At 46.3% G+C, this 26954-nt stretch overlaps 2 protein-coding genes across 5 annotated transcripts; both read left to right on the forward strand.

Annotated features, from left to right (window-relative positions):
- Positions 1-211: 211 nt before the first annotated feature.
- LOC142418678 (uncharacterized) lies at positions 212-5181 on the forward strand. Its single transcript, XM_075520847.1, has 6 exons — positions 212-268; positions 358-863; positions 2411-2505; positions 3243-3326; positions 3787-3853; positions 4688-5181. The coding sequence occupies exons 1-6, from the start codon at positions 212-214 to the stop codon at positions 4692-4694; spliced, it is 816 nt and encodes a 271-aa protein (XP_075376962.1). The 3' UTR covers positions 4695-5181.
- Positions 292-24097, forward strand: HP1BP3 (heterochromatin protein 1 binding protein 3). 4 transcript variants are annotated; one of them, XM_075520598.1, is made up of 13 exons: positions 292-388; positions 10143-10342; positions 10777-10879; positions 12354-12504; positions 12850-13009; positions 14083-14226; positions 14786-14866; positions 16499-16653; positions 17423-17513; positions 18184-18343; positions 20918-21029; positions 21999-22136; positions 22902-24097. In XM_075520598.1, the coding sequence occupies exons 2-13, from the start codon at positions 10247-10249 to the stop codon at positions 23185-23187; spliced, it is 1677 nt and encodes a 558-aa protein (XP_075376713.1). In that variant the 5' UTR covers positions 292-388; positions 10143-10246; the 3' UTR covers positions 23188-24097. The 4 variants fall into 4 exon arrangements, with proteins under 4 accessions (XP_075376713.1, XP_075376716.1, XP_075376715.1 ...); XM_075520601.1 differs by having other exon boundaries at positions 21999-22210; positions 22902-23091; XM_075520599.1 differs by lacking the exon at positions 292-388 and adding an exon at positions 10013-10035.
- The last annotated feature ends 2857 nt before the right edge of the window (positions 24098-26954 follow it).

Consider the following 26954-nt stretch of genomic DNA (forward strand, 5'->3'; position numbering starts at 1 on the left):
GCGAGCGCGCGCGCGCAGAGCCGCCAACGGCCGCCGAGGAGGCGCGCGCGCCCCGCCCCGCCCCGCCCCGCCCCGCCGTTGTGTTTGCGGCGCGGGAGGGGCCTCCGGGCGGGAACGGGACGCCGCCGCGCATGCGCGCGCTCCCTCCTCCTCCCCCCCCTCCCGCGCGACGTGGAGGCGGAGGGGAAAGGGGGGGGCCGGCGTTCGAAAAATGCCCGCGGCCTCCCATTGGCCGGCGGCGCCGCCGCGGCCCGCCCCCGCGCCGCGCGCCGCGGCCACACCCCCCCCGCGGTCCCGCCCCCGCCCCTTTGCCCCGGCCTCCCCCCCCGCCGGTTCCCCCGCCGCCGCCGCCATTAGAGGGGCCGCTTTGTGTCCGCCGGGCCTGCTGGTGAGTTCCCCCCCCCGCCCGCCCGCCCGCCCCCGGTGCCGCGGCGGGGTGGGGGAGGCGGGGGGGCCGGGCCCGGTAGGCCGCGGGGTGAGGCGCGGGGGCGGCCTGGCGGGGCCGCCGGAGGGGCCCGGGAACTCCCCTCAGCGCCGCGCCCCCTCCCTGACAGGCCTCGGGAGGGGGCTGTCGTGACGAGTCGCGACACGCTGCGCGGACAGGGGGTGCTGTCGCGGCGGGCAGCGCAGCCTGCTTCTCCCCCCGCCCCCCTCCCCCCGCTCATGCCCGGGGAGGCCCGCGGTGCGCCGGGCTCGCCCCCGTCCAGGCCCAAGGAGGCGGCCCCGGCCCTCGGGTGTCGCCGGGCCGCGGAGATGCGGGCGCGGCGGCCGGGCCTGGCGAGGTGCGGGCCCCCGGCCCCTCGTCGTCTCTCACAAAGGAGGTGCGGGCGTCAAAACCGCCTCTCCCGTCCCGCTGACACCTGGTAAACACCGGCGGGTGTGCCGTGGGTGGCGGGGGGAAGGTCAGCGGCAGAAGGGGCTGATACGGGTGCGACACAATAAATAATGGCTGTTTATAAACTTAGGAAGCGCCTTAGCTCCCCCGGTAGCCTTCCCGCGTTTTGCTTGCTTGGTTCTGTTTTTTTCCCTCCACAAACTCACTTCATCGGAGGCCAGAGGAGTGCCACCGCTCGAGGAAAACCTCCCTCCAAGACTTCAGTGTAGCTCTGCTTCCAAAAAGAAGCTCTTAATGCCTCTTGGTGCTGCTAGAGATGGATACAGGCCTAAGTGTGAGACTACTAGGCACTTCTGAGTTCTTCCCTGAGACCCTGTGGTGGTCACAGCCTGGTTAAAGAATGTTAATTACCCTCCTCCCCTTATTGCACGTGCTTCTGCGTAGAGAACGCTATTAAATTCCAGTCTGGAATGGGACTGTACCAGAGGGGCTTCCATTCTGGATTTGTTATCCTTATTGCCATTCTGGACTGTGGTTCTGGACTAAAACTTTGCAAAGACTTGAGAGAGGAGCAGCGTAGCAAAATGTGGTAGACTTGTGTAGCTCTTGGCAGGCCAGAGGAGCTCCACCAGCTTACGGTGCCCGAGGACAGCTCCAGGCTGGGGACGCTGTTCTGAACAAATCCTTCCCGCCTGTATTCTATTTTCACAGTCACTGGTGTCTGCAAATCACGGGGGGACTGCTCAGCCTGTGCTGCAGGAAAAGAAAAGTTAGATAATCTGTGGTTGTGGGTGTGTTTGCTCCTTTTGAAGTGTAGCAGAGACTGACAGTTGCTCGTATCTGTGGTATTTCACGGGTTACTCTTTTCAGGAGTCTTGCTTGGCCGCTGAATTATTTCTGGATTAACAAGCGTGTCACTTCTCAGTTCTCATCGGGCCTTTTGAGTAATCGTTGCACTCTGATTTCCAAGCACATGACTTTCTGTTTGTTTGTTTGTTTGTTTTTACCATAAATAGTATTTTTAGCATCTTCAAGAAATAGTTGGCCAACAATCTTTGGCAAGGAGCTATCTCATTGAGGCGGGAAAGGTTCAGAAGTACTCATGTTTATAAACAATGTCACACTATTAAGCTCCTCCATGTGAGGACAGTGGGCGTAGGGGAATGAGAAGAGAGGAAGGTATTGCTGATGAGTTCAGTTAGAGTGGAGTGTTTTGCTGGACTGGGCAGGAGAGCACTTACCTTCCTCAGGAGGGACTTAGAGATTGGTGGATAGAGTGGGAATGAGGGAAATGAATCCTCATTTCCCTTAGAAATGAGGAACGGGTGGTGGTGGTGGGGAAATACACATAATTTCTGTTGGGGGGAAGAACTTGGTGTATATGCCTTGAAGACATCTAGTGGCTTTTGCAGCCTTTCGCCCCTTTACCTGTGTGTGCCTCCTAATTAGTTAGCTCTTCAATGCATCATGCACTTTCCTCAGGTAGTAGCTGCTTAAATTATTTTTGTTTTCAGGATATCTTTTTCCTTTGTGTTTTCCCTTTCAATAGAAACTGATGTGTGAATCTTTTGTCAGTGTTTTGTTACAAGTGACCCACAGTGATCTGACGATTTTAACTTCCATGAGAGGGAGTAAAAGAAGTTTTACAGTGATGGACTCTAATGTGAGGTGTGAGTGGATTTTATATAGACTGCAAGGAAATCATAGCTTTTATTATGTATAATTCTGTACTACAGAATAATAAGGGATGGCTGAATAAGTAATGGTTTGGGAGGAGGGTTTACATAGTGGTTTTAAATTTAATCCATCTAAGCAAGGAGGATGTTGCCTATAAAAGGTTCTTACCCTGGTATGTGATGTTAGCGGCCTATATTTTCCTTCGAGTGTCAGTGGTTTGTCAAAATTCATAATGTTGGGTCCTGGAATTAAGATATTTCAGCCGAGGCTATGAAACTTTCAGCAGTGGATTTTCATGTTGGAGTAGTTTTAAGTTTGTGACCTAAACCTGTTATAAAGTTAAAGCTGAACCCTGTGCACTCTAATATGGGCTATTTCATTCCTTAGCTGCTTGTGGCAGTGGCAGTGCATGGAGAATCTGGATCAAGGACCTTACTAGCCAAAAATTGTTCAAAAACTGTTGTCCCACAGAGGTTGTCACTGCCACAATCCCGAGCATCAGTGCGGAGAGGCATTATTTTTAGACAGCTATGCAAGCAGAAATTCTGCTTTGTGTTAATCCCTTAGCTGAAGTTTTTGCGAGTTTCTAGGTATGATGGTGGCATAATTTAAGTTGCACACTACCTGGCTTTGGCTGTGAGTCTGAGGACATGAAGAAAAACTCCTGGGTATAGGAAAATAAGATAATCCAGGCCACGGAAATGATCTGCTGTTACTGTCTTCTGTACAGGTCAAAGACTGATGGAGAAAGAATCTGAAACCTATAGTGTTTTTTACATTGAGCTGGCATTCTTGGTGGTGAAGAATAGTGGAAGTGAGGCATGGGTTGTTACTTGTATTTTAATAAACATCTGTTGAGATTGAGCTGACTTTGAGTTGCCAGTATTATATCCGAACAGAGACGAGGCACTGAGCTCAGTCCCAGGTGGGGAGGCAGAGCATCAATCTCACTGTAGTAACGTGCCTTTTTCTGCAGCGAAAGCAGCGTCTGTGTGCACAGAAGGGCAGTATTTAATCTTTGCTTTGCTCGGTAAAAGTCAACAAGATAGGCAAAGTGTAAGTCAGGTTGCACTCGTGGTGTTTGGAGTCAGAGGTCCAAATTCAGTGCTACCCTGAAATGAAAATGTATCTTTAGACTTTGAAAAACTCGCCTTTGGGTCTCTGTGTGTAGGAGTGCATGTGTTTGGGTACTGGAAGTGTGAAACATTTTCACTGTGCTGCCCTGAACCCTAACGTACTTGCCATTTGTTGTTCCCCGCCTTAACGCTGTGTAGGGAAGGAACCGATGGAAATAGAAACTGTAACACTAGTCAAGCCAAAGAATTTCTTGCCTGGAGAGTGGTGAGCTATTGGATCTTTGTTTTGGACCACTATCCTTCTTTAATTGAAACAAGATGGTTTATAATGCTTGTAGCAGCGTGGGGCTCAGATAGCCTGTAACAGATCTCTGGGAGACTCAACTGCAAGAGAGTTGCAAATACAGCCCTTGTAGTTCAATCAGGAGGCAGGGGATCGAAAAGTCCGCTGAACTAGGACACCTCCCAGGAAATCGATGCAGCCTTCTGTCCGTAAGGATCGGGACAAAGTTAGCACAAAACTTGTTGAATGGCAACAAAACTGATGGGAATGCCAGTTGTGAAGTAATGCTCAGCCAGATGTGAAACGGGAGTGAATTTCCGAGCAGGTTGCCAAATAAGGATTAGAAGTGGGGACTAACTCATATTCTGTATTCAGTAAGATATTTCATTCCTCTGCACGTTTTTAGCCTGTTTTAAATGACTAAATACTATGGGTCTGACTTAATGAACACAACAGGCAGCTCGGTGAACTGCAAAAACAAAAGGGAGATCAGTACATGCTAGAACATCTTCGTGAAGCAGGCTGTGACAGGCAATCAGTTGAGAACTTTTAACAGATACATTTTGTAAAACAAAATTGTATCAAAGGTGTTGCTGGATGATATATTATGTGACATTGTAGCTATTGAGGGGTTTGGTAAGCTATCTTCTACCTGAGCTGGGTTTTTAGGGAAGAGCTTTGAGGATTTCAGAGGGCCAGAAGTCTCAAAAAAGTTGGGCAACTTGCAATTTAGAAGGTAGTATTTTGGCATGTGTGGTTTGGATTTCCATTTTTGCTTTCTGAAAATATTAACATTTCCTGTGCTTTTTTCTGCAGCTTCTGAGACATTTAAATGCTCTTCATAGAATCATAGAATCGTTTAGGTTGGAAAAGACCTTTAAGATCATCAAGTCCAGCCGTTAACCTAACGCTGCCAAGTCCACCACTAAACCGCGTCCCTAAGCACCACATCTACACGGCTTTTAAATACCTCCAGGGACGGGGACTCCACCACTTCCCTGGGCAACCTGTTCCAGTGCCTGACAACCCTTTTGGTGAAGAAATCTTTCCTAATACCCCATCTAAGCCTCTCCTGGCACAACTGGAGGCCATTTCCTCTGGTCTTGTCACTTGCTACTTAGGAGAAGAGACTGACCCCCACCTCTCTACAACCTCCTTTCAGGCAGTTGTAGAGAGCGATGAGGTCTCCCCTCAGCCTCCTTTTCTCCAGGCTGAACAACCCCAGGTCCCTCAGCCGCTCCCCGTCAGCCTTGTGCTCCAGACCCTTCCCCAGCTCCGTTGCCCTTCTCTGGACACGCTCCAGCCCCTCAATGTCTCTCTGGGAGTGAGGGGCCCAGCACTGAACACAGCATTCGAGGTGCGGCCTCACCAGTGCCGAGTGCAGGGGCACGATCACTGCCCTGGTCCTGTTGGCCACGCTATTTTTGATACAAGCCAGGATGCTGTTGGCTTTCTTGGCCACCTGGGCACACTGCTGGCTCATATTCAGCCAGCTGTCAACAAACACCCCCAGGTCCTTTCCCGCTGGGCAGCTTTCCAGCCGCTCTTCCCCAAGCCTGTAGCGTTGCATGGGGTTGTTGTGACCCAAGTGCGGGACCTGGCACTGAGCCTTGTTGAACCTCACACAATTGGCCCCAGCCCATCGATCCAGCCTGCCCAGGTCCCTCTGCAGAGCCTTCCTGCCCTCCAGCAGATCAACACTCCTGCCCAGCTTGGTGTTGTCTGCAAACTGACTGAGGGTGCACTTGATCCCCCTGTCCAGATCATCGATAAAGATATTAAACAGAACTGGCCCCAGTACTGAGCCCTGGGGAACACCGCTTGTGACTGGTCACCAGCTGGAGTTAACTCCATTCACCACCACTCTTTGGGCCTGGCCATCCAGCCAGTTTTTTACCCAGCGAAGCGTACACCCATCCAAGCCTTGAGCAGCCAGTTTCTCCAGGAGAATGCTGTGGGAAATGGTATTAAAGGCTTTACTAAAGTCTAGGTAGACAACAACCACAGCCTTTTCCTTGTCCGCTAAGTGGGTCACCTCGTCATAGAAGGAGATCAGGTTGGTCAAGCAGGACCTGCCTTTCATAAACCCATGCTGTCTGGGCCTGATCACCTGGTTGTCCTGTACGTGCCGAATTCTCTTTCAATTCTTCTGCTCAGTTCAGCTTTAGAACCTAGTAGATAAATGCACGATAACCAATAGCCTGTTCTTGAAATCCAGTTACTTTGCTTTTTAAGCCTTTCTGATAATAAACAGTCATTCCTGCTTGTGTTGCTTGTGAGATTGGTGGTTTTGTATCCATTGACACCCTGGCTTCAAATCTGCAAGAACATAAAAACTTTTTTCTAGCCCTTTTTGACCTGATTTCTAGACCCGTGTCATGTACCGTATACCAAGTCATGTCTAAGAGCACATCAATCACCGGAGTACGTGTCATGTAACAGTAAGTGGACACCCTTACAGGCACAGGATTAGATATGCTTTCTCATTTTTCCATTGCATATTTGTTTTCAGTCCGCTCAGGCTGTGCACCCTACGCCGAGTCCTTGTGACTTGGTATTTCCGCCAGCCTGACGGTTGGCTTGCCACGTTCGAGACCTGATTTTTATCCTGAAATATTTTCCCTCGAATGAGATTGATGTCTGAGACAGGCTGGAAAATCTTATGGCCAGCAGAAATTCAAGGAGTCAGCCAAACTATGCCTCAAATTAACTTTTTTTTTTTTTAAACATTCTTGTGTCTGTTACATTGGTAGGGGGACTCTGCTCTTCTGAAATATTATCCAAAATGTGTGTGTTTCACCTGAAGCCTCCCCCCCTCCCCCCCCCCCAATGATGTGCTCATAGCTCAGGAGGAAATTGCTATAGTTTTTCATAATAGTTCATGGAAAGCTACCTGTACCTTTGACTGGATCTTCCATTAGTGGCTACTCCCAGAGCTGGGAGACTGGACACTATGAACCATTCCTGCTCATCTAGAAATCCAGAAAGTTGGGGGGGTTTGTTGCTTATCAGCTCCTTGCTGGATTACCAGCTTTGAAATGACTAGTTCATGGTAGTTGCGGAACCTGCAGTTCAAATGACCCATGGGAAAATGAGTGTGAGTAGCTATGTGAGGAGTTACTAGCTGTACTTTCAGGCAAGTTTTTGAAAAGGTTGGTATCCTGATGTTTGTTTCATTGCTGATGTGATTATTTTTTTTTCTGACAGTCGATCAGATTTAAGTGTACATGAGAGTTACCCAACCAACCAACCTTGAAAACCTGCATCCTCAATTGATGGCCTCTTCCCACTTTCGAAGCACAATATTTGTGTTTGACATTTGTGTAAATGCAAAATACAGTTACTGCTTTCCAACTGTTTGTTAAGAGTGATGCTTGCAATCATAGCTGTGGTACACATTTAAAGATGTCTTAGTATCCCATACATGAAATAGGGTATCCAGGTAACAATTGGTTTGGGTGACTTGATTTTTCCATTAAATAAATCTACCGTTTTATTTGGAGGGAGGAATGAGAGTTTTTCTGCATTGCTGTTGCAAAACCTTCTAGTCTTTTGCTTTATCTTTTTGAGAAACTAAATTCAGGCCTGTTTGTAGTTGACATTTCACAGCCAGTCCAGAAAACTACTTTTGATCCCTCTGTGGAAAGAAATAGGCTAAGCAAGAGCAGTCCTTGAGCTTTCACAAGGTGGTGCCTGTGACTTTGCCCCTTGAATATCGGTGCTTTGAAGTAAGTAGGAGATTATCCTCCTGCCCCTCCGATTCCCTTGGCCTTTTGAGCAGGAGATGATCCACGCATGGAAGTGCAGAGGGAATCAACAAGCTCCTGTTTGGGTCACTCTGAATTTCTGCTGGATGATGGCTAATTTGCATGGATTGTAGGCACTGAAGTTACGAATTGTGCTGTGTTAAGTTTCACTCCTGAGAGCAAAAAGACTCGAGTAGTCTATACTGTGATCTAAACAAAAGGGGTTTTTAGAACTTGGGAATTTTAAGTCAAAGTTGGGAGTACTATGTTTTCATGCGTGTGACATGCAGGTCACACAGTTTAAAAATAAATAAAACCCAGGACTAGGTCAGCCACAGTGCATACTTGTATGTGTGTGTTAGTAATTCCAGGGAAAGTGTCTGTTGTAGCCCCCAACTGATTTCCCTGAGGATGGATCTGTAATTGGTTATTTCAGGACTCACTTCAAAATGCTGGTATTTTTTTAAAGGGCTTCACGCTATGCTTGCTAGAAAAAAACATTTGATACTGAGCCGGTGAAAATTTTCATCTTTCCCTCTCATTTTCTGCACTTGAGGGAGGAAGGTCCCTTAAAATAGGCCAAAAAAAAAAATGCTGGGCTGTAGTTCATATGTTCTAGTTAGTCATTAGTATTTTTTTCCCATCCTGAAATTTCGTAAGAAAGCTTCATTCATCTCATTTATTTTGGTTTTGGCATGTAGTGTGTTTTGATTTTTCTGTTTTGTCTCAGAAGAAAACATCCAGCACTGTTACACTCATCTGCTTTTACTGGTGTGGAGACAGGACTAGTTCACTGTCATTTTTCAGAATGACTGTTCAGTGTCAAAGGAGAAGTCATAGATGTTGCAGAAGTGGATAGACTGCCTTTAGCTGTCAGAAGCACTGCGTTTTGGAGGCGGCCAGCTAGATGAATGTCTTTTAGAGCATCTCCCATGGAAGTGCTGCCTAGTGATGTGTCTAGTTCTCCTGAAAGGAAAGTCTCTTGGTCGGTTGTGCTGTAGGTACGTGCACCTGATGTGACACTGCACCCACCTGCAGCAGCAGTGGAGTTACTTTATTAATTTACTGGTTTATTATTCAGGGAGGAGATCTTGTAGGTACAATGATGCAGCCTTTTGCATCACCAGTCCTTGTGAGCCATCGTATCTTAACGCGCATTCCCCTCGACTCTTCTTTCACTGCCGCTGGTTTCTGAATGGAAACTACCTGCACAGCTTGGAGGTTTAACAGAAGTGCTCCGTGCAGACAAGCTGGGTTTTGGTTTGCCTGGGAAAATAACTGAGGTAGAGAGAATCCCTCCGGTCGATGAGGAGTCCCCACTGCTGAGTAATAGGAGGACTGTATTTTTGGGCAAGAATATGGAGTAATTGAGGTGGTATTGGTGTGGTACGGAGCAGCCACCCCTGCAGTGGAGAGTGCAGTGCAAAGTGCTGAAACTGGTGAAAGTCATCTTGAAAACAGTGCCAGGAGTGATTTTAGGTCTCCGTCCAAGAGGAAGACACTCAGGCTGGGGAAATACCTATTAAAAGTGAAAAATTATGGTAAGTGCCTGCCTTCTCATCTGAGGAAAAGAAAACATCCAGACTAGGTAGAAAACAGGGGTATTTGGCTATTTCTCTGTAAGGAAGGGAAGAGGGCAGTCTGGAGCTTGATCTTTGGATGGAATGGGGGAGAACGGGTCCAGCCCTGGTTTGCTAGAGGTGGGGCTTTGCTTTTGAGGTTTTTAAAGGGGGTGCTGAGAAGAGGAAGAGAATGAACAAGTAAACTCTCTGTTTTGCGATGGAAATAGTGGAGCACCTCTCCTTAGGAAAGGCTGATGCAGGCGGATGGGCAACAGGTAAGAAAGGCTGTAGAAGTGTGATGGTAGTAAGGGGTGAGGCTGGATGAGGGTTAAACTAAGCTTAACCCATTCGGTACCCATGACAGTGCATGTGTTTGGAGGAGAGTTTTGTAAAGCTTTAATTTTTTTGTAGAAGGTATGGAGATCGCTATTTTGATGGTTATTTTCTTGTTCAAGGACTCATTCATTTCTATAAATTGCATGGGGTTTAGTTTGGGAGGGGCATGGTTTGGGTCCCCAGGGTATGTATTTTCTGTCTAACAGATTTAATGGTTTAATTCCTTAGGCTGATAGAAGCTGGATCAATGTGTCAGCTCCTGCTCTTACCCAAAGTGAATGACTTACTAGTTACCTCAACGCCTTATGTTAGGCACAGTGCAATGTCTGCTTTTCGTTAACGCTTTCTGTTAATTTAAAGAGCCTCTTTATTCTTTCAGATATGTTTTAATGGAGCAGGCTGCAGGTCTGGCTTACACCTTTACCATTTCTGCTACATCCATAGCACTCAAGTTTGCATACGTGTTTTAGCATCTTTGTTGAATGCAAGTGTTGATTGTCAGTTATGTTAGTCATAAGCTGTAAGTCATTTATTCTTCTTTTCTTTTTAATCTTTAGTTTGTTAGATACATGGACGTAGATGTTTTTGTTTTGTTAATTTTCACACCACATCTTTTCTGTACTTTAGGTTGACTCCTCACTGCACTGTGAAAACCATTAGGAAAAAGTCCTTGGGGTTAAAACCTGGGGCTCCACAGTGTTACCTGCACTTGGGGCTAGAAATTAATTTAAATGGCGACTGATCTGTCTGAAGCTGAACCCGTGCATCATAAGGCGCTTCCACTCTTAACGGGAGCTCAGCTGATCCACACGGACAAGTTAAGTGAGGTAGGGGCTGGCCCATTCTCCAAGCTTGCCCTTGGATCAGTCCTTGACTTCCAGTCCTGCTGAAGATTATTCGGTACTCTTTCTCCCCTGCTTGTAGGAAACTCAATTGGGAGTCTAATAAACCCTGTAGGCACTCTCCTTCCCCTTCCCTGCTTTCCCTGAGATGTTGTATTTGTCAAAATCCTCAAATGCTCATCTCATTTAATTTGGAATTGAAAAGAAATTATTCCTCTTATAACTGTAAAATGTGAAACTATCCTCTCCTAGTATGCTTCAAAGAAGCTGGTTTGAGGGTTACTGTCTTTTAAAATTCTGAAAAATCCAAATGTAACCAGAATATTTCTACATATGCTGCTTTGATTTACTTTAATCCCATTTCAAAAACTTTGTGGTTCTTTGCAGTATCTGTACTGACTTTTGTATACTTTTTCTAGAAAGTTGAAGACGACACGATGCCAATCCGTCGCTCAGTGAATTCTTCTTCCCGGGAAACTCCTCCCAAAAGCAAACCTGCTGAAGGTGAAGAGGTCAAAGCAGGTATGGTAATAGTTCTATAGCGGATTGTTAATGTATATCCAAATATAGGGTTTTGTTTTGAAACTCCTGGAACATATTTTAATCATGGCAGTAGTTTCCTCTGAAACTACTGCCATGATTAAAATATTACTAATGCTTAGCTGCTTTTCACAGGCTTTTCCTGGATTATTGGGAAGTTGTATTTTGCAGCCACTCTTTCCAGTCTGAATCCATTTGTTTTGTCCTTCATATCCTGTGACAAAGCCCTGACACTCCAGACATGAAAATATAGCTAAATATAGTCCCTTTTAAAGTTGCGCATTCTTTAGAGTAGAGGTAGAAATCGTGAAGTTTCAGTAGTGTCGGAAAGATGGGTTGAGATCGAAAGGTAGAATTAATGAGTGGAAAACCAAAGTATTTAATTTCTTTTTTCTTTCTTTTCCTGAACAAAAGGATTTTACCACAATGTGTCATAAAATCTAGTCTGATATTAATGTGTCTGGTCTTAGCAGCTTCACCCCAGTTTCTCAGAATGTGTCATTTCAGTATCATGTTTGGTTAGTTTCACTGACTTTGTCCTCTTCGGTGTCATAAATAAATAAGTTACATACGAAACTGTTAATACACTGCGTATTTTAAATCCATGATGCCTCCATAGGAAAACTATGCACAGGAATGTAGCAGGAGTGCTTAAGCTCCTTCTCAGAGACAGAGAACCTGTCTACTGCATGGAGCAGCCATGGTAGACAGCTCTTTATCCAAAAAGTGGGTAATGGCAGTTTACACGCATCTTATCTAGTAGGCAGCCCAGTCTCTAAATATACTGGAGTTAATTTGCTTGGTAAGTTGATTTCTGACTGGATTTGACCCTGCTGATAGAGAAGTGCTTCTGCCAATGCATGTGCAATCTAAAGCTTTGCTAAGTCTGGAAAAATGTGATTGAATGGTTGAAATCCTTCAAGTGGCGCAGCGTGTGGTGCAGAAACAGCAGTGTTTGAAAACAAGTTGGTCATAAACAAAGCTACTTGTATGTAAGCTACTAAATCTATCCAAATTTCTTGTAGAGATGTATGGGTTTGCATCTTTCTAAGTTAGAAACACATAAACCTCAACCGAGGGGAAAATCTTACCTGTTTCATGGTACTGATTTCCTCCTCCCTTCCCCACCCAGGCCTCTCTGATGAGGGGTGATTGCAACAGTAACTTCTGGAGTTAAGAGGAGAAGACTGGGGGAATTAGTTCATTGTGAAAATGCTACATGATGATGTTTGAAGTTCTTCTGGCATTTGATGGCTGATTGGACCTTATTGAAGCTCTTTCAGTAGTTTCATTCACTTCTTAAGTTACATTCAAATCATCTGTTTAAATTAGAGAAAAGAAACTGTCTGGTGGGAAATAATTTTGGGGGTGTGTTCTTAAGCTTCCCCCCCCACACTGTCCTGAAGAATAGAGGCTAGTTTCAGGCAGTAACTTGATGCGTTTTCACATCTTTTAGATGCAGAAGTCACCTCTGAGGAATCTGCCTCTGTTGGAGAAGAACAAGAGAATGAAACCCTGCCTGCTCCATCCAGTGAAGCAGAACAGCCAAAGGAACCTGAGAATGAAGGGAAGGGGGAAACAAAGTCCTCAGAAGAAACCAAAAAGGAGTAAGGCTTGCTTAGTGCTGAATTCAGGGATTTGGGTAGGATTCTGAAGAAAGTCAAGTTCTAGAGATAGAAAAGATGGTGGGAGAGATGGGGAAAATAGTATGGGTCCCTTAAGTACTCGCATTCCTCAGGAAGAAGCTACCAATCAAGTGTAGCTGCTGTTCTAGAACACGTGTGAGACCGAATACCAAGATAGGGTCTCTTTTTTTTCTAGTAGAAACATCAAAATGTTCTTTAAATTATTTTCAGTGTCAGATGTTCTGGGCTTTGTTGTTGTTGTTGTTCTGCTTGTTGGCTTGTTTTACGGTGTCTCTTGTCTTACTATTGCTTTGTATTTTTCCTAAGCGAGAAGGATCAGTCTAAGGAAAAGGAGAAGAAGGTGAAAAAGACCATTCCTGCGTGGGCTACTCTTTCTGCTAGCCAGCTAGCTAGAGCACAGAAGCAAACTCAGATGGCTGCCACCTCACGTCCCAAAATGGATGCTATTTTAACTGAGGCCATAAGGGTAAGCAGGAGACAAATGTTTCTTTCGTTCATCTGTTGCAAAGCAGAATAATTTGTGCACCTAAAATCCACAGTTTCAGCTTGCTGATGGTACAGATGATAGTGCTGTCTGTTAGCAGGAAACTTACTGTGTAAGACGTGCTTCTGCCTGGAAGCCCATGGAGCTGAAATGTGAGTCCATGATGATGATGAGGGGCCCTGTAGCTTATTTATTTTTTAGAATTTGTTTCCTCCCCTAATTACATTATTAAAAACAGCTAGGATGACATAACCTGGTTGATTGCTGTCATCATTTAATTTGGTGTGCCTTCTAGCCATATTTAACTTGATTTACCTTGATTAATCCATCTATTTGATACGTGCTTTTTTCAGTGTTAACTTATTCTAATTCAGGACAGATGGAAATACTGTAAACTAGCATTCCAGAGTGGTGTTGGTCTTGGTTTACTGTATCCTTCCTGGTTGTAAGAAGAGACCTGTGCTGTTGTAGTTGCATGCTGCTCTCCCCTTGAGACTTGGTTCACACACGTTGACTTCACAGGAGGCCTGGACTCCACCAGCCTCAACTGCAAGATGGCCTTTCTATCAGCTGCTATATCTTCAAAATATGAACTTCAACTTAGGTTTTTTACTAGTTTACTAATGTCAATACTCCAACTTCTTAAAAAAAAAAAATAAGTGGCAACTTGTTCTGACCTAATGATTACTCTGTCTGACATTAGTGAAATGACTTACCAGTTGTGCAGTGTTGGTTTGCCAAAAGGTGACTGTGTTTTGTAGTAGTATGTAGTGTTTAAGCCATTACGTGTAAGTGCTTCAGAACAGGGGAGCAGTTGATATCCGCTTGCCGTGCTGCTTTTGTGTTGTCTGCTCTTCAGCTACTCTGAAGGGGAAAGTTAAGTATTTTGTTAGTCATATTTTATACTCTTGAGTCATTGTGGGGAAAAGGCCAGCCCTGGCATCCTGCGCTGATGTGCTGGCCTGTATGCATCAGTTCAATCTCTGTTCTTCCAGTCCCACAGCAAGATAATTTCAGTGCATGTGGTTTCTACCAACTTTTTGCTTCTGTTTCAGGCGTGCTTTCAAAAGAGTGGTGCATCGGTCGTTGCAATACGTAAATACATCATCCACAAATACCCTTCCCTGGAGCTTGAGAGGAGAGGCTATCTTCTAAAGCAAGCATTGAAAAGGGAGCTGGAGAGAGGAATCATTAGACAGGTAAGAGTTGCTTTGTGGAGCAGCACTGGAGGTGGTATTACTGAATTACATGGGAGTTTCTTAAACTCCGTTAGCAGGTCTCTGGGGTGATCATGTTCTCCCTCATGGAGGTTAATCAACCTCTGTCTCCACTTTGTTAGACACTGACAGAATTTCAGCATTGGTCTGTCCATCAGATACTTTGCACAGTTGTCTTTTGTGCAATTTATGACCGTTTCTTGGTGTTGTGTCATACAGCATTGCAGCAGCATGTGTCTTCACACTGAGTCTAACAAAGTCACTTCTGCAGCAGCATGTTTCTTTTACCACTGTAATTTATGCCTGTGATATCTGTTAGGGTCTCCTGGTCAGGACAGCAGAGTATGTTATTAATGTCTGGCTGTGGTTTCTGATCTTAGTGATATGTCAGTGGCTTCAAATCAGGCCTCTGCCATAACAGCCCATTGCCAGGGTGACAGTGCATTCAAAATCTGCGTAATGATGTCAATTAGTCTCTTTCAGGTTGTTATTATTCTGAGTTACTTTGTTAAAGACTGAAATGGACTTTCTTTCGAACTAGGTGAAAGGAAAGGGAGCTTCTGGGAGCTTTGTGGTGGTGTCTAATGCAGGAAAAACTGTTCCAAAAGCCAGAGACAGAAAGGTAAGATGGATCATTTTAAACAGTAATCTGAAAAATCTTTCACTGAAACCCATGTATCTTACGAAATGCAGCCTAACGCCAACCCAAACAGTATTCTCCTCCTTGCTGTACTTTTCCTCCCCAAGTACAGTAATTAAAACACCCATTCCACTAAAATCAGAATCACACAGCTAGTATGAGAAGCTAAAACCAAGTAGAATAATCAAAATCATAGTTTTAAAATGTTTACATTAAACCCCTAGGCTTTGGTTCAGAGGCAGAAAACTGAATAACCATGAAGCTCCTCTTCTGTCTTTACCTGGTAGAGAGATGCCTCTCAGGTATTGTAAGAGAGCTTTATGCTACTGCTGTTTCTGTTACCTGTTGCATGGATAAATGGAAGACTTCAGTCTTCACGACTGTCAGATGAACATTTTTCCATCAGCTGTGAGGGCAGAGGGAGGAAGAAGAAAATGTCCTAAGGCTTCTGGAAGAAAGCTGCTAATGTTGGGTGTATATTGTTCTGAGGTAGTAACATGTGATGTGGGTTTTTTTGAGCCTAGTCCTCACAGTTAGTCGCGGTTCCAGCACCGCTGTTCTCCACTCCCTGCTGCGCTGGGTGTATGAAACGCATTTCTAACACCGCAGTTACAAAATGCTTAGCTGGAATTGCTGATCCCCTTGCATCTTAGACGGGTGAACCCAGAGAGTATTGTAACGCCTTGGTGCTTATCTCTTGGCTACTGGGGAGACAAAAAGTCCTAAAACTGAAGGAAACAGTGACACACTTGGTACTAGGGCACTGAAGGAAACTAATTGCAGTGTAACTTTTTTAAATAGAGCTCACTGGCTCCACGAAAAGTTCGAGCAAGGCACCTGATAACTGCTAACACATCACTTTTCTTGTCTGCAGCATATCGGTGTCTTTATTCCTAGTTACTTTCTCTGTGTTGCAGCAAAACGAATAGCTTGCTTTTGTTTTCAGTGAATTCAGCTAGCAGTCGAGCAGCTGTCTGGGTGAGCGGCACCCTCACCCATTTGACTGTTTGCAAAGCTGCTGTTCAGCATCAAAATCATTAACTTCAGCACATTTCCCCACTGTCTTTTCTGTATAAAGAACAGACCATTTTTTTTTCCTGCTCATCCCCTCCTCACAGTAACAAAGGGATGGAGGAAAATTCAGAAGGGACTGCTGGCTTCAATCAAGATTTCATTCTGTCATCTGAAAAAAAATGCACTCCTGTTTAGCTGTTCATTTTTGGGAAGATTTGACCTGTGTAAACGGGTCTTGCCTTTGGTTTTTATGTTTCATGTCAGTGTGAATCATTTTCACCTGTCTCATTGAAGGGTAGCAGAGGAAAATGTCTATAGAAAGAGGAAGGAAACCATTAAAAATACAGATGTTGTTAAATACTCACCAATTTATATTTGTAAAACTTTCCTAAGACTCCTATGAAAATTCCAGCCAAATTTGCTCGATTTTACTTAAACTGCTAAACTTTTTAAATTGTTAATTTAAAGAACTGCCTTACAGAACTTGATTTTCCAGATCTGTGGCCAGGGTCAGGAGCACTTCTCCCCACCTGTGCATTGCTGGTTCAGAAAACCCAGAGTTTTAGGCCCCACTGATGTGTAAAAGTATGTGTGTTTCAGAAGAGCACTTCCGCTTCGACTGCAGAGCAACAAGTCAAGCTGGAAGATATCCTGCCGCTGGCTTTCACCCGCCTTTGTGAGCCGAAGGAAGCTTCTTACAGCCTGATCAAGAAATATGTGTCTCAGTATTACCCCAAACTCAAAGTAGATATAAGGTAGGTGCAGGAGTACACTTTCGCAAGCAGAGCTGCAGAGGAGCCGTGAAATGCAGCCTTCCTCTGGCTTTGCCTCACTTCGTGGTGATTCAGTTCAGTATTTCAGCAAGCAGCAGACAGGTGGTGCTCTGCGTTGTGGAGCCTGCAGGAAAGCTTGAGGAAAAGCTGTGCCTTTTTCTGCATCCCTCCACACCCAATCTTTGTTCCTGACGCTGACATCAGCGTTGCTCTACACACCTCCGCCCTTAAGCAAAACCAAATCCCTCTAGCTGCATGGATGTGAAGGCCTCTCCTTGGGATCTTGTCCCACTTGGTTCTGGATGCTTTAGCTGGCACACGCTTACAGTAATCTTTAAGTTTGCCCATACAGAGCGGGTCAAGGCTCGGGGAGGAAGCAAATCTGGGAAAACCCTGTGGGTCACCTCTTACAGGGGCCTGTATTCAGTCCCTTGTTTGCGAGCTCACTGACTCATTGCCCACCGAGTCCAAATGTGCTTTTCCAAATGAGTAAATCCTTCCAAGTGAAGCTTGTCTGTTTCTGGATACGCAGTGACACCAGGAAAGCATTGCAGTTGAATTTCCGCTAACGTACATTGTTCTTCTCATGTAATCAGCACTTGCTGACAGATCTCCATTTAAAATGTCTGTATGTAGGCAGATACCGCTTGTAAGTACTGCTCTGCTCACACTCTGTATAAAGCATTGTTTCTCTGTTTGTTTTTTAAGCTGTCAGTGTGTGTCAGTAAAGCTTTATCCTCCTGTATTTCAGACCCCAGCTGTTGAAGAATGCCCTGCAGAGAGCTGTAGAGAAGGGCCAGTTAGAGCAGATCACAGGGAAGGGAGCGTCTGGGACATTCCAGGTCAGAGCCAGAGTTCATCTTGTTTTGTTGACTGTACTGACCACAAGCCTTGGATATAAGTTAACGTGCCCTCTCCCCCCCAGTTTCATTGGGTACACCTTTCTTTAGCAGCCTGTCATATTCAGGAGTTGTCAAACTATGAAGCAGTAGGACTCTTATTCTCCTCTTGGTCTACATTTCTGGAGCAGACCCCCCTGCCTTCCTTGCTTAGCATGCTCCACACGCTGCTTCAGCTCTGACTCACTAGCACAGTAGGGGAGATGGTGGGGTAAGCTTTCCTTTCCATCACTTAATTGTAAGTGCAGTAGGTACCCCAGATGTCTGCAACGTCTTCTTCTCATGTCTCTTGGGTACATTTGGTCTGTGGGATGGAGGAAGGTCTGATTTATTTCCTTCCCTGAGTGATAGGCCCTTAGATTGCCACATCTTTGCAGTGTATTTGGGGACTAGGACAATGTGTTACTGATAAAAAGCACTCCAGGCCAGTTGACTGAATAGGCCTGTCCTCCCAATTAAAGCTGGGAGAGCAGCGTTCCCTGTGCAGTGTTTTAATATAAAACGTATCTGTGCTAATGCAGGAGCGCCGACCCACCTGGTGCAGAGGAGCTTGTCCTGACCTGGTTTGGGAGAATTTTGTCTTGATGCTTTTCTCTTCCTCCTTGGAAAATAGCTGAAGAAATCAGGGGAGAAGCCCCTGCTGGGTGGGACTCTGATGGAAGACGCCATCCTGTCTGCTATTGCGGCCATGAACGAACCGAAGACCTGCTCCACCACAGCGCTGAAGAAGTATATCCTGGAAAACCACCCAGGGACCAACTCCAACTTCCAGGGTAAAGTACTGATCTGTGCAACGCTTCTCTTCGGCATGCTGAAAGAGAGTCCTGCAGCTGCAGATGTGTCTGTGCAGCAGCTTTAAACTATTACGTTGAGCTTGCTGGGGAACTGACAGCTGCTCAGCTCTTTGTGCTGCAGAGATGCTCAGTGTTTTTAATTCCCATTAGTTCCTTTCAAGCCTGACAAAGGCTAGTTTCTGAGACATAATGCATGTTTCTCTTGTCTGTAGCACATGCCCAGGAAGGGGGAATAGTATTCAAGTACTTTATTGTTCTTAAATCACCAAGTTGATTTCATCTGTCTCTTTCTATTTTGAAAGGCTACAGCTTGGCATAAATGCAGTTCCTAGTTGCTTTTTACTTAGAGAAGTTACATAGTCTAACTTTAAAAAAAAAATTCAGAAGCACCCTTCTTACTGATTTGTTTGAGGTCCTTCTTTAGCTCTGATTTTAAAAGGTCAAGCGAGTGAGGAGAGAAACTAATCCTGTTGCATTTGGGAAGGGATTTGGCATGTCTTTGTTCCCAGGAATTACAGTAATGTCTGTTTTGACTTTTGCATTAGCAGAAGCAATACTAACAGAGACTTTAAAGCAGATCTTCTAATGGCTTATTTGCATTATTTGGTCTGAGCCCCCATGCCGTTGTTTACCCAACGCTGGAGGTCATTTGAAGCAGGATGAGCTCGCAGCAGTCTCTAGTAGAGTCAAACCTAAAAGTAGATCAGTTTGTTACTGTGGTGTCACAGTGCTGGTGCCATCCCTCAGGACGTGGGGCCGGAGAGAAGATTGCTGATCCCGCACTCTTCACCTGGAGCTGAAGCACGGTATCAGCACGGCTGTTTGATGCAGGGCTTACCGACACATAGAGGAGCGCAGGTTCCCTCGCAGCAGTGTGGGCTAAAGAAGTTGCCTGATGCCTTCTGCCAATTAGAGACTGATGTCAAGTGTGATTTCTTAATCTTGGGGCAGGGAAGAGTTTCCAGGCTTACTAAGCCCTTGCACAACTTATTTTCATTGGAAATTGCCCTGGTCCTTCAAGACCTGCATTTAGCCAGCCTCCAGTGCTTGTCAGTCTTGCAACTTGGATAAGGAAATTTCAGCGTGCAATCTGTTGTTTTCTTTCTCCTTCCATTACATAAAAGGAATTTTGATGATCTCTGCTCTGTTTTAAGAGCAGCCGGAGGAAGATCTGGTGAGATGTAAAAGCAGGCGGGTACGCACTGCAGAGCCAGTGCTCTGCACTTCTCCCCATTTTATACCTCATAACTGGAGTCAAATCCTTTACGTGCTGCTATTGACCTCTGGTACCCAGAGTAAAAACAGCTTTATGTTTTATGTGTTGCTCCTGTTTGTAAAAGTGTGAGGTTTTTAAAGAGTTCTTGAACTATGACAATCCTAACTTTGCAGCACTAGTAATTTAATGGCTACAATCAACTCAATTAGCTGTGCAAGCTCAAGCTCTTCCAGTGCCATTCAAAGTAAAACATTTCAGCAGAGGTAGCCTGTAAGCTGATGAAGGTATGGCGCTGTCCCAAATGAGTCTTTTGCTGTGCAACGTCAGTTCTTGATAAAAGCCCATTTCAGGAGCGTTGAATAAGTGGTTGGAGTGAATACCTTTGCGTTAGTCGTACAGAACAGATTCAGATGACAGTTCAGCCAGCGTGTTTCTTTGGATTTTGCTCTTTCCATTCCTCAAGTGAACATCTGTGGAACGTGCTTGAGGGCAGGCCTTGCTTTTCCCTTGGTTTGGAGGGAGCTAAATATGTAAATGGTGCCTCTAATTCAAGCTGAAAATGGTTTTGAACTGACAAAGCAACTTCAGCCCTTTGCCAGAGACAAAGATTCCCTGTACTTGCACAGTTTTGGTTACAATTCTTACACAGTGCACAATGGAACAGAAGACTGGAATCAAAAGTGCATTTCTAGACCAAATATTTTTCCTTAAAAAAAAAAAAAAAAAAAACAAAACCACAACACAGAATAGGGAAAGATGCACCACATATATGAAATTTAGAACAGGAGGAGAGCAAAAACAGGGTAAAGACTTGTTTTAAAATACACTTTGGAGGACAGGCTGAAGCAAGCTGAGACTTGGGTTAAATTTGGGCAGCAGTAGTTACATGTCGAATGCATTTATAAAGGAGGATGCCTTGATCGTGACATCAAAAACCTGCACTGTTCTTGACTTCTTCCTTTGGAGAATTTATAACCACACTTGCTAAGTGTTCAGGAACAAACACGTGTATCTTGTGTCTTCTTCCTGAAAATTAACAGCAAGAGGATTTCCCTTTAAATAAGACACACTAAAACTTCTAAATGCAGTGGTCTAGCCGGGTCTTATGCACAGCAGCTGCTCTTTGCTGAATGCAGAAAGAAGCATGCAGTGATGTCTTCATGAGTCTCGGGTGTCCAGTGCTGTTTCATTCCTCTGCAGGTGCCCTGGGCAAAGCAGGCTTCATCCTGACTCTCCATCTCTGATTTCAGAGGGCACTGCAGAGAGCAGTAAGGTTAGACAAGGGGATAAAGAGGGTAACACAACCTTTCTCTGATTTTTTTTTTTTTTTTTCACAGTGCATCTACTGAAGAGAACCCTGCAGAAATGTGAGAAGAATGGCTGGATGGAGCAAATTTCTGGGAAGGGCTTCAGCGGAACCTTTCAGCTTTGCTTCCCTTACTATCCTAGGTAAAGAGCTTGGCTGTAAAACGATGTTCAAGTGTCGCGTAGGTCAGCCAGACAGCAGTGCTGAAGTTCATAGGCCGACCTCCCATTTACAGGGAAGTTTGTGGAGGGTTTAATAACTGATGAACCACAACGTTGTTACCCATACTCTAGATTACTTGGGTGTCTGACTGTGAGCGGACATAAATCTGCCTTCATTAGCAAGGGAAGCTTTTAAGGGCAATAAAAATATCTGGCTTAATATTCTCAGATACTCTGTTGTGATGCTTTTTTTGCAGGATGGGGGCTATTTAAGTGTTCCCATGCTAAAACAAACTCACATGAGCAGGTGAAGTGTGTTGTTCTTAATGCAAGGATGCTCATAAGGAGTAGGACCCAGCTGTTTGCCTTTCTTAATGCTGATGTGGACGAGAGGCGGGAGGAGGGAAGATGACCTAGATTAGCTTCTGTGAGGCTAAACCAGCCTTTCTTCTCCTGCTGTGAGTGTATATTGTGCTGGGCCACGTGGAGCCCAGGGATGGTGATTTAGTGTCCCACGAAGAGCCAAATGGCAGCGTAGTCATTAAAGTCTCTGCTTCCCACCTTCTTTTATTGCATATGTACAAAGTCCTCAGTGGCTTCAGCCTGCGTTCAGAGTCACTGAAGTCTGCTCTTGTCCCTTTCTTGTCTGCCTTCCTGTGTTTGCACAGAATGAGCAATGAGGAGAGAACGAGAAAGGGCAGCTTAGGGCTAGGGCGTTCCTGGTGACTTACAATCTGTCACACTTCTGCCATTGCAGAGACTAAATAACGTTGGTTTCAGGTAGCAGCAAACACAGAAGTCTTGGGGGTATTTCTGGATTAGGCTCGAAGCTGTAACCTTACAGGAGGATGGGCAGCAGAGCCTGATGAAAGCCAGGGTTACCCAAGGTTTGCTGACCCTGGGGTCGTATCGTTAGAAGTCAGTCACCCTCTGACAAGAACCCTCTTGTAGCCCAGATGTGCTCTACCCAGAGAAGCAGCAGGATGAGGACTCTGAGGAATCTGATGAGGAAGAGGAGGAGGAATCTGAGGAGGAAGAAGAATCTGAAGAGGAAGAGTCTGAGGAGGAAGAGCCACCACCAAAGAAGAGGTATGGCAGCATGAGAGATAAATGGGCTCCTTCGGATGAAATAAAAGTGACTGTCACAGCTGTAGAGCGCACAGGTTTGTCTCTTGGTGTGGTTATTTATCCACGAGGCTGTTGCTCAGAGGTGTTGGAAGAAGAAGTTTCTAATTATGCCTTGCTCCAGAGATAGTGATGTCCCCCATTCCATGATTTGAAGCTTACCTTTTTTTTTCCTCCAGATGGGAAGAGAGCCTGTATTTATTCTTTGTATTGCCTTCAATCTCTTAAAGTCGCCTTTTGTGCTTTACAAAAATGTGACTGTTCACATGGGACTTCTTGTATTTATTAAGTGTTTCCTTAGGAAGACTTTTCCCTACGGTATTATTTGCAGTTCTGTGGCCAGATATGAAACCTGCCTTACTCAGAATGTGGATTTAAGATAAACGTTGTTCGTGTAATAAAATTCCATTTAGAGAGGAGAGATAGTGTTTGGGTCTCTTAATTGTTCTGACAATTGACTTTGATTCATTGTCATTATTTGTATGTTTATATGCCTCGCTGGCAGAGCACTGTGGGGATTGGGAAGTGCTTAGCGTGGCGAGATCCACCAGAGGAGTTCTTGCTCTTTGGGATTTAGCTAATGAAATGTACTGCTGCATAAAGGAACATCTGTGGTAAAGAACAAGGATGCCAAGATCTGCTTTGTTTGTGCAAATTGACGACAGCAGCTCTGCTCTGGGTAGTATTTGCGCCTCCACTGAGATCTTGTGCTGTCTCTCTTTCTGACAGGATGCAGAAGAGACCGCCTCCAAAATCACAGAGCAGGGCCCCTCCGATGAAGCGAAGAGAGTCCAAGCCCAAGCCAAGAAAAACCCCTGCAGCCCACCGGGGGAAAGCAAAGCCCCCTCCCAAGGTTAAAACCCCTGCTAAGAAAGCCAAACCAGCAGCCCCAGCCATCAAGAAACCCTCTGGTGGCAGCTCTTCCAAGAAACCAGCAGCCAGCGGGAGGAAGGAAGTGAAACCCTCTGCCAAGGGCAAATCCACCATGAGGAAATCTCTCCGGGCAAAAAAGTAAAATTTTTCCACTGTCAGGGAATCCCATGGTCAAATCCACAATCTTGTTTTATAAGTCAACGTGCATTTGTATTTTAGTTCTGATGCTTAAACACTTCTTTAATTTTTATTTTTTTTTCTTGAATGATGGGGAAAAAGCTGAAAACTAAATCAAACCAACCCGAGCATTTGTTAGATCTCAATGCTGTGCCTCGTGCCTGCCCCTCCCCTGGAACAAGTCATCTTTAGTTTCTGCAATAATTTTAGGACTTTTCTAGGACAGACATAATCTGTACATTTTACGGTGTTCCTCTTGGGTTTGGGGGGGAGGGTTGGCTTTTAAAAATTCTTCAAAGAAGATCTTTATATCTTTAGACAGCAGGAACAGGATGATTGGGGGAATGTGATTCTTAATGAGAAGGTACAACGGCAGAAGAGTCCTCCCTAGATCCCCTGCATGATGAGGTCCTTAACGCTTCTGTGAAGAAGCAGTGTATATACAGCACTTGCACTGAGTCCTGGAGGTGCTTCTTTCTGCTCGGCCGTTAGAGCAACAGGCTAAGGAGACGGCGCGTTCGGCTCCTTCACACCAGCAAGGTTTGTTTGGCGGTGAGTCAGATCTTCAGTAAACGGAGGCTGCAGCATCTACTGATCGTCTGATGCCAGAGGGGCTCCAAAAGGGGTAGTTCTCGATTAGGCGGGTGATTTGAATTAGTGTTTCCACGCCACATCTGTTACCTTAAAACCAAAATATATATAAGTCTTCTTGAATCCAACTTTCAAATGTTTTTAAGAGATGAAGAGCCTGAGTTTTGTCACCTCTTGTTTACCCTTTTTTAAAGAAAAGTTGGAGAGCTATACAATTGCTAATGTAGAGATGTTGATAAGTGAAGAACATGCAGTTTGCTAAAATAAAATGAAACTAGATTCCAGGCCCGCTTTGTGTGTTCTTTCTCTTCCTCGCCACAGCTTTCTCCTCCTGGAGATGAAGAGAGGAGGGAATTACAGTCACTGTGGATTGCTGCAGAGGCAAATCTTTGTTAAAAGTACATCGCCAGTGTCCAAGAGTGGGGCTGTTTTAGCCTGAGCCCCTGCCGAGCTCTGTAGTTGGACAGACTTGTGACCTTTTTCTTCCCCATTTTCTCTGGAGACAAAGGTGAGCAAGAAGAAAGCTCTGTCTGAACCTCTTGCTGCTCCTCTTCTCCCTCTGCCCCCAGTCAGTGGCCAGTGGGGACAGAAAAGGCTGTCTGAAACCTTCCCCTTTCTGCCCTGCCTAACAGAGCAGCGCCTGCGTTCAAAACACGCTCCACCACGTCCGTGGCTCTCCCTTGGACAAGGCAAGGCCAGTGATTCGAATGTGACCTGACAGTCTTTTCGTTTAACGTGCTTTTGGAAAGAGCTTGCACGTACCGTGCTGAGAGAAGTGGAAGTACCTCTAGAAATAAAATGCAAAAAAAGGAGAAAATAGCCTTATTGAATTTATGCTTTTCAGTTTCCATCCCAGTGTGCTACCTCTAACAACTGGGAGTTTAAAAAATTCTTATAAAAATGCCCTAAATTGTTCCCAGCCCTGTAACGAGGGCGCAAATAGCAGGTTAACAAAAATCATGGCTGATATGAAACTGGGAGAGTGAAAGCCCCGATCAAAGAGTAATCTGCAGGGATGTAAAGCAATTAGAAACATTAGTTAATGGTTCTTTCCTAGGGCTACTTGTACAGAAACAGTGGGTTTTGTCAGCATTTTCCTCCAGGCAGGCGCTACAGTGAGCCGAATTGGAGAAACAGCTTCTCTCATCGATAGGATATTGATGGGGACGAGGAGTCCTCGCCCAGCTGCAGGGCATTTCACAACCTCCCGCTTCCCAATAACATTCCCAAACCAGCAACCCCACGGATATTTGTTAAAACACTGGCCTGGATAACACCGATTTTTCACACGTGAGCACAGCTTAATTTTGCTGCGGGGCGCCTTGAATTAGAGCACTGTGCTAAAAACAGCCATTAGCTCCCTCGGTCATCACCAAACTCTTTTTGGTTGTGGCTTTAATTGCTAATTAGGTGATTTCTGTGCATGGAGCCAAAAAAAAAAAAAAAGCCACGGGTCTGGTTGTATTTAATCCAAAGGACCGATCCTCACCACCCTGGGGGCATCGCGTTCCCCGGACCGACAACTGGGATTGAATGGGAGCGTCTCCGGCCCGCGTCGGCATTGCCGGCAGAGCAAGCGGCAGCTCCGCTGCGCGTTCGGGAAGGTTCGTGCCGGCTCTGCTGCTCGCTCTTCTCCAGTCTCCGCTTCCTGGCCAGACTGGGCTCTGTTATGTTATTTCTTCAGCCCCATCTGTCCTGGTTTTTTTCTTTTTTCCACCGTTTCTACGCTATCGACTCTTCCGGCGGGCTCTGCCGGGGCATCTCGTGGTGTCTCGAAGCAACCGGCGCTGGCGGCAGCCCAAGGTTTGAACGCCGCCGTTGGGACCCTTTTCCTCACACCCTCAGGAGCACTGGGGTGTGAGACGGGGATTTTCGGATACAGCTCCAAGGGGTTAGACCCCAGCTCCTCCCCAAACTGTTGCTTTCCCTTTCCAGGAGCCAAGTGCATCGCTGGGGCTGGGGGCAGCTTTTGCTTCGGCCCCATGTGGATTGGCCGGCTGGAGGATTTTGGGGACCCCAGGCTCTGGGTTCGCACGGCCACTTTGCAGCAAGGTCGCAGCTATCCCTCTCTCTGTTTTTCTGGTGAAAGCAGATAGCGGTGGGCAAAACTCCCCAGGGAATTCAGAAATTGGGGTGAAAAGAGTCTGAGCGTCGGGGCAGGGGGTGGTGAGCGAGCGAACACGTGTGTGCATCAGGGTTAGAAATTGCTTCTCCGCTGGGCACGCCGTAGGAGAGGAAAAAAAAAAGAAAAGAGGAAAAAAAATCAGTTGCAGCCACGTTTTCCAAAAAGCCCGAGCCTTTCTGCTCGCCGTCGCTTCCAAGAAACGGAGAAAACCGGGGAGATAAATTGCAGTGATTCATCGCGGGCAGATCGGAGGCAGGAAATGGGAGTTCGCTGCCTGCCCCATGCCCGGCGTGGGCTCGGGCTCGCCTGGGCCTGGCTGGCGGCGAGGGCCTGACGCCCACGGGTCGAGCATCCCTGCGCCGCAGTGGGAGCTGCCGGAGGAGCCACCCGGGGAAGGAAAACAACCGGCGAAGGCCGAGAGCCCGAATTTTTCGCCTGCGTTTCTCCAGAGCCATCCGAGCGAGCTGCCCGTGAGCCGGAGCGGGGAGGGGACCAGCGGGATGGGGGCCCTGGGGATGCTGGGTGTCGCACACACCCCACACCCCCCCTAAATTTTGGGGGCAGCATCCCTCCCTTGGGGACCTCCAGGGTGGCCGGTGGGCTGGGGGGCTCCATTGAGAAATTAAGCGTGGGAAAAAGGGGGCGGGGCTTGGGGGCTGCCTGCCCGCGGATTGGCTGGGGGGGGGGGGAGACCCCCCAAATTGTGCCGGAAAGGAGAGGGGCAGCCCTAAGCTTGCAAAGGGGATGGGGGCACCGCAGGGACCCCCCCCCATTAGGGTGCGCTTGGAGCAGCCGGACCCCCCCTTCCTCCGTGTTTGCACCCCGGCGGCTGCGGCGTGGCCTCGGTGACACGAGTTGCGCCGGTCTCAGCCCGGCTGAGGGCTGGGGGGGGCAAAACGCCTTTGGGTGGCTGGAGAGGGGCCGGGCGCATCCCTCGGTGGGTGCTCTGGCTGAAAAAGCACCCCCAAACCTGCTGCCCCCATCGCTGGTGTTTTGGGGATTGCCCCTGAAGGACA

Source organism: Mycteria americana, chromosome 18 (assembly GCF_035582795.1).
Source record: "Mycteria americana isolate JAX WOST 10 ecotype Jacksonville Zoo and Gardens chromosome 18, USCA_MyAme_1.0, whole genome shotgun sequence".
Lineage (NCBI taxonomy): Eukaryota > Metazoa > Chordata > Aves > Ciconiiformes > Ciconiidae > Mycteria > Mycteria americana.